Source organism: Meleagris gallopavo, chromosome 10 (assembly GCF_905368555.1).
Source record: "Meleagris gallopavo chromosome 10, MGAL_WU_HG_1.1, whole genome shotgun sequence".
Classification (NCBI taxonomy): Eukaryota; Metazoa; Chordata; class Aves; order Galliformes; family Phasianidae; genus Meleagris; species Meleagris gallopavo.
This window is the reverse complement of record NC_139413.1, coordinates 13,452,957-13,460,380: the sequence shown is the minus strand read 5'-3', so window position 1 is coordinate 13,460,380 and position 7,424 is coordinate 13,452,957. Positions and strand designations below refer to the sequence as shown.

Sequence of the window (7,424 nt, the reverse complement as noted above, 5' to 3'; positions counted from 1 at the left end):
TCTGAGATAGCAGTGTAGTCTGTGAAAGAAAACTAAATTTATGGGAATGCTGACAGCAACGTAAGAAATCTGATGGTATCCACCATCCTGTCCTGCTGTAAAGGAGACCATTTTCAAAATTATTCCAAAATTTGTGTGAGGAAGGAGGAATATGAGCACAGAAAAAGATGTTTTTTCTGCTATAATGCAAGCAGCAAACTGATGCAAAATTTCATGTATGAGTGATTATTTTTCATGCAAGTAAAATTCAGATCTTTTAAATAAAGAGTAGTTTAGAATATATTTACATGTACTTTAAAATATATTTACATGTTTAAGAACATACACATGTTTTCTGTATTCTCTGATTCTGTTCTGTATTCTATACTTACAGTAATTTAGTTGTCTGGGGCTGCTGAACTCATTATCCTTAAATTATGAATAACTGTTTTTTGCTTACAGTATATGGGAATGTTGTAAAACTTGAAATTGTGGGAAACGTTTTTAGTTTTACAAGGTTTTTTTTTTTTCAGTTTTTGAATGGTTATTATGTTGTTTTTCAAATGTTTAGTTCTAATAAAGTTTGATTAAACCAAGCTAAGGCTTTACAAATAGGAAATAAGTTTAGGTAGTCCTGATTTTTCTTCCCTGAAATTAGTACTGACTTTCCACTCTCACTGCTCTGAGGATCTGAAATGTAAGGTAGATGCCCCAAGGTAATTCGTCTAGCCCTTTTCATGAAGATTTTTCTCCTGCTGAGTGCTGTGGCAACCAGGGATCAACCTCTTCCCAAGCATCTCCTGCATCGTGCAGGCCTTCTTGCACGGCAGCCAAAATCTGCAGCTGCTGCCTGAGTTCTCTAAGGCTGTTGTTGCAGAGGGTTACTTTCCATAGCTGGAGATTCCATAAGCAGTGGCTCATCCCCAGCAGCCTTTCTTTCTTTTGATTACTGTGAAGTGTTACATAATATCATTAAAATCATACATACATACATACAAGGATACATTTTGGACCAAATGTGGAAAAAAGTACATAATCATATCTGTCTGCAGGATGTGATAACATAGGGCTAAATTGTCTGTAACTGCTGTTGGTGAGTTCATCTTTCTCAAAATGTTGGAAAATTGTGTTATCTGCTTTGAGTGTTGATGTTCTGAGACCAAAATCACCATTTGAGCTTTTCTTTCAGGAAGATGATGAACATTTATTAACTGAATTTCAGTGATGAAGTGATGAGCTTCTGTACCCAAATGGGTGCAGAACAGCATGAGCACAAATAGAAATGGTCCATTTCAGCATGTGGCAGAATATATCAAGAACAGGTAGAAACGTTTACTCGGCCTCCCTTTATAGATGAAAAGGTTCCAGGACGTGAATCAGTCATGAGGGAAGAACTGTGGTACCAGTTCTCTTTGGACAAAGACTTATCATTGTTTTAAGAAGTTTTTCTTTAATCAGATGAGAAAGGGATTGAGAACTGGACATTGTCCTAAAATGAGATCCCCAGTATTGACTGTAATGTTATGAGAGCATGCTTTAGATCTCTTTTAGTTAGTTAGTTCTCTTTAAGAACTCAGAATAAAGCTTCTGAATGCTGAAATATTTTCTTATGCATCTGTGTTCAGATATACTTTTGTAGCTTCCAATTCCAATTTTGTAACGTACAAATTCCAACCAAGAGAGTCAGGTTAGTTCTTAAATTTTTGACTTGGTAACTTTTTTGTGGACTTGGCTGTTGAAGACTTTGAGTAGCTGTTGAGCTTTATGTACAGGTAAGTCAACATGCAACAAGGTAAAATGAGTAGAGAATTCTGCATTTGATTTGGTGCTTGCATGATTTTAGATACTAGAGAATCAAAAGGACAGATTTTGAAAACGAGACTTAAAGCCTTTTATATATATTTGTATATATATATAGTTAGTATTAGAGCTAAGGGTCACTCTTTCCAGTACTTTTGAATTTTCAAAGCTGATTGTGGAATAATGATACTGTAAGTCAATGGTGAAGGTAGCAAACCTCTTGCAATTTTGATGGTTTTGAATTTAAAAGGAAAATACAAAGTCCCTTGGGTTTGTTGAGAATGTGGCTTATAGGTTGCTGTTGTATGACTGGGAGGATCCCGTGTGGCCTCTTCCATGCCAGCTCCCCAGGTGGGGAACTCATTTGTGAGCTTCTTCAACAGGCAGCTCATTTGCCAGGCTAATTGGCAAGAGCTATGCTGGCCTCAGGCTCTGCTCCAGAGGTTGAGCTGTGTGGGTTTCAGGGCCATGTATATGGTCTAATTAGCAAACTATAAAGGCAAATTTATGTGGATAATGTGTTGAAGCCAGACAGAACCTGTAATTAAGTTCTGTTCTTAGTTCTTTGCTTAACTTAATACTTGATTTTTTTATTTATTTATTTTTTTTTAAGATTGAGTCTATCATTACTTTCCCAGTATTTGTATGGGAGAAAACCAGTGGTGTTAAAGATGAAGGAAAAGCACCTATTACCCAGTGCTCAGTTCGCTACCTTTCTATCTGATCTGCATCTCAAGTCCAAAGAGCAGATGTTGGTCTTGAAACTTAGCTAAATATAGCTCAAAAAATGTGATGTATAGGAAGAAAAGTATTTCTGTGTGTGTGACAAATGGCTTATTTTTTGCTTTGTCTATTTGGATTGCTTAAATGTAGGTAGACAGGCTCTGGTTGGAATCCCACCTTGGAAGAAAAGATGAACAGAGTTGTAATTTTTTTTTTTTTTTTTTTTTTAATTAATGTGAGAGAAAGATTTGGGGAGGTAATTGCTGCATAGAATAGGAATGTCATTTAAACAAATGAGTGGCAGTGTTGGTTTATTTACATTCCTGTTCTTAAAAATGATTAATAGTGGAAAAAAGAGGATGCTCTTGGATATGCAGATTACTCTTGAGTTTCCTTCCATATTCTGATAGTTTGCCATTTTTTTCATGCAAATTTGTTATGCAACTTGGACATCCACTTTCTCATGAGAAAAGGAGGTACCACCACAGGCTTATAATAACAAAGGAAGGACCCTTTGAGAGCGAGCTGCTGACGGCTGAGAGGAGGCCCTGCGGAGGAGAGAAGCTGAGGCTGCAGCGGTGTGCCAGGTAGGGCAGCCGAGGGCTCACTGCCCCTCTGAGTTTCAAATTAATGCAGCTGATACCGATTCAACGAAACGGGATCTGGTGGGCTACAGCAGAAACGGGTCGGTATTGTTCCCCTGCTCGTTCCGCTGACTGCCGGCAGGTGGCTGTCAGGCTCAGAGAATGGTTTCAGCTGGGAGTCTGGTACTGCTGCTGGTGCGAGGGGTGGTACCGGCACAGCTGTGGCTTAAAGTTCCTGTAAGGAGACTACTGACCCGGAATATTGACTATGATCACATTTTATGCCAGGTTTTGCACAAATGTAAATACATTTTTTCTGAACACGATTGAATCAGATGTTAAATATTTTAACAAGCCTAAAGACGTGTGGTGTTGATCTGTAGCTGCTCATTCCTTCACTCGTTTTCCTGCACCTTGAATTAATACCCTGACAGACTCTCCGTGTTTCAGTATTGATTACAGACATTAATCTGTTATGTTCTCCTTGAAAGCAGCTGGCTGACCAACATAGGTGGAAGTTGCTATGCATGTCTTGGTTTATTATCCTGGCACTAATAATCTTTATGCCTGTAGATAATGTAGTGTTTGTGAAATAGGTTGTTGATGAGAACTGACCATTCCTATTCACCTAATTCCTCTTGCTAGACACTTAGTTTAATATTCTTTTAGTATAGGGAAATGTACATGAAGTTGGTGGGAGAATGGAGAAGACTTGTGTTAGATGGAGATCTCAAGGCACCACAGCCATGGTGGTGGCAGTATGCAGGGAGATAATTCAAACAGTAACAAGTTCGAAGTAATATTTTAAGATCATGACTTAGAGACATTCCCTGATGTTCCTATAATAATTGTCCAGCCTTCTGCTTGGGCTACAGTTGTATGTTATCAAAAGAAACTGCCAAATTATTATGAGTTTCTCTTCACTGAAAAAAAATCAGAGGATGTTTGGAATTGGCACGTTGCCAGTTTATGCTGATTGCCACCACTTTCCCTTTGCTACATATGGCTTGGAAAGATGTGCTCTTAGCTTAGGGCAGGCAAATAGAATGAACACAGGATTTAATAAAAGCAGACGGAAGTTCTTATTTTTTCTCCTGCTTACAGCTGGTGCACGTTGTATCCTTTTATCCTGTTATCTGATCACTGGCAGTGCCTTTAGTTTGTTAGCTGGGAAGAAAAAATACACTTTTGCTATTGAAAAAATTATTGGAAAAAAAAAAAAAGACCATTTCAGCATGGTCTGGAAATGATGTAGGAGGAGGGGATGCAGTTCTTCCCACAAAAATTCAGAGGTAGGGGAATATTTATAATAAGATTAATAAGCTGAGGCCAAGACTGCGCTACGAAGTGCAGTCACACTTCTGCCTTGAAGCAAAGGTGGTGTGGTCTAATTCAGCTGTTCTTCTGCTTCAAAATTTAAAAAATAAAAACGAGCAAACAAAAAAAAAAAAGCTGAGCCTAGTAGATTTAAATATTTTGTTTTCTTATAGTTGAAACAGGAGCCCAGTGGCAGTAAGCCCTTAGCCAGGTGTATAACTATGGATGCGTTGGATGCTGCTGGGTGCTGCTGACCATGTTGGGGACCATGTGGAGACAGCAGTGCAAGGAAAGGTGTCAGGGTTCCTTTGCTCTGATACTTTCTTAGCTGTGAAATAATGATCGTTTGCTCACCACATAGTGGTGTTGTTAATGCTAATATTTTTAGAAATTAGAGCACTTGGAGTGCTGATGATGGACTGAAATGCGTGTATAAATAAAAGGATGCAGCTAAATTCTTCTGGTTTCAAGGCAAAAAGAGATGATGAGCTTCTGCAACATTTCTTTGTGGAGTAAAAATCCTATTTTGGTATGCCAGAGACTTCAGGTTGGCAGAGAAAAAGATTAGTGGCACCTCACACTGAGAAGGGAGGTATATGGAAATAATTTGTTGGCCATGCTGCTTTCTGTGACCATGGGAAGTTGAACTGCTGCTCTGTTAGGATGCATGCCTGCGGGGAGTGCCAGACAGAGCTCTGCCACTCCAAGTTAATCATGCCGGTTGCGGCTCTGCCAAGATAACATCCTGTGGTACACTTGTAAACCCAACTAGCTTCTGCTGAGAGGTGAACAGGATTAATGAAATATATACCAGTTGTAATAAATAGAATGATGTAGGTTTGGCCTAAACCAAAATTGGGCAGTTTTCTATTAAAGCCTGTGTAATTACTCAATGGTGGAGAAAACCAGCTAAATGCAGCAGGGAATTTACTTCATTGTTCTCATGTTCCAGAAAGTGATAATGGTGTACAAGGATATCAGAACAGTTTGTCATGCAATTTGTCATGGAGCCTGTGCTGCATGCTACTTCTTCAATATGTCCTGAATGTATTTCCTTTTTTGAGTCCATCGGGTAAGACTTTTACAAACGTTATTTTCTGAATACTCATGTTTTCAGAGATGCAACTAGGAGGAAAAAAATCTTCAGGATAATATTTGTTTGGTTATGTCTAGAGCTACTGCCAATTTCACTTTGTGATAATGGGAACAACATCCAAATCCCTGATGACTGACAACAGCGTTTCTGACAGCACCCTGCAGAGATGCAGCGGGTGCTCTGCTCTCCCCTTAAGCCAGAGAGGGGTGCAGTATGGGCAAGCATCTCTCTGGCCAAGGCTGCACCTAGGATGCTGGCTCCTAGCTGAAATGAATGTGAATGCACACTTGTGTGCACACCTCAGGTGCACACATGTATTTCTTGGTCAGGAGGAACTGCAGCTTGAAAGCAAGCAAAAATCAGGGACCAGCTGTGAAGTGTTGTTTTTCAATGCAAATACTCATACAGCCTCTCAAATATGCTTTTAACAGACAGGCTTTGCATTTGAATTTCTGGTATCTTGTAGTATGGAAAAAAAAAAAAAACCAAAAACTGTATTAGGTCATAATGAAAGCCTTTATCTTGTGCAGCACAGGGCAAACACTGACTTTTTCAATGTATTAACACAGGGTCCCAATGAGATGGAGAAACATGTTGCCTCCCCAGGAGCGATGGAGGCACCACTCACTCTGTTTCCCTGCAGGGTTGCACATGCCCAGCTCTCCTCATTCTCTCCCCATTCTGTGGCCCTCTATTCCGTGTGGCACAGAGGCTGCTGTAGTAATGCCTGTCCCATTTTCTTTAACACTGCCATACAGGTGTGTGTGACCAGGGAGCAGAGCACTGGCCTAGGCATGCAGTGCTTAAAAGTGATTTGTTCTTCCTGAGCGCCGTGCAACAACATGCACGTACGGATCAGCTCTCTTCAGCAGAGCTGCCAGAGCCCTCAGTGCAGCCAGCGTGGTGCTTTCAGATGGGAACAGCGTGGTTTGGGTTAACGTGTGTGTGCAGCTGAGCGTGCCCAGGTGTGCGGTGATGAGGGCACTGCCTCCGAGCACCCTGAATGACGAGAAACGATTTCTTGTGAGAGCAGTTGTGGTGGCTATCAGTCTTTACCTTCTAACAGCCATCTTGGTGGAAAAAATTTATTCGAGGATTTATCACCCCTTCTTTTCCAGGTGCCGTCGTGCAACCGTGTGAATCATTGACCCGCTCCGTGGAAGATGGGACACGCGGGGCTGACCTCACGCGGAAAGCAGCGCACGGCGCGGGTTTATCATTCACCCCGCGATCGATGCGGACGCAACGGGCCGCAGGTGCGCGGCACCGCCCCGCGCCGTGACTCAGCGCCGTGCAGGGGGCGGCGCGAGGCCGCCGCGCGCACAAAGGCCGCGGCTCGCGCTGCCCGCGAGGCGCTCCCCGCTCCTCCCGCCGCTCTCCCCGCGCTGACGGGCGGCCGCCGCCCTCGCGCCCCTTCCCGGCGGCGGGAGGCGCCTCGGGTCCCGACCCCTTCTGCCCTCCCCGCCGCCGAGGGGCGCTCCGGGGACCGCGGGGCGTCGCGGGCGGGCGGAGGCCGGGAGGAGCCGGACATCGTGCCGGCCGCCGGGCCGCCCTGGGGAGCGGCGCCTCGCCCCGTCCCGCGTCGTCCCCCGCCGCCTCGGCCGGGCCCGCCCCTCTCCCTAGTCTCCTCCGCGGCTCTCCTCCCTGAGCCGGGCGGGGCCGCAGCTCGCCGCGACGCCGTCCGCGCTCCGCCGCTTCTCGCTTCTCCCCGCTGACCCGGGGCGCCGCCGCCGCCCGTCGGGACTCTCTCCGGCCGCCTCCGCCCGACCCCGATCCCGGCCGCCGCCCGCGGAGCCGCCATGAGCTGGGGCACGGAGCTGTGGGTGAGTCCCGGCTCGTCTCATTGTGTCTGGGATCCGCCGCCGCCTCCCCTCGTCTGCCGCGGCGGTTTCCCCGGGGGCGCGGAGCGGCCGCGAGGCGCTTTG

General features: G+C 44.5%; 1 protein-coding gene across 3 annotated transcripts in view; it reads left to right on the top strand.

Annotated features, from left to right (window-relative positions):
* Positions 1-6,835: 6,835 nt before the first annotated feature.
* FNBP1L (formin binding protein 1 like) overlaps positions 6,836-7,424 on the top strand; it is a 52,129-nt gene continuing 51,540 nt past the window's right edge. For 2 of the 3 annotated variants that reach the window (XM_085231199.1, XM_085231198.1), the window contains exon 1: positions 6,849-7,322. In XM_085231199.1, the coding sequence (XP_085087325.1) occupies positions 7,299-7,322 (24 nt within the window). In that variant the 5' untranslated portion in view covers positions 6,849-7,298. Of the gene's footprint in view, positions 7,323-7,424 lie in introns of all 3 variants that reach the window. The other variant, XM_085231200.1, reaches the window with a different exon arrangement.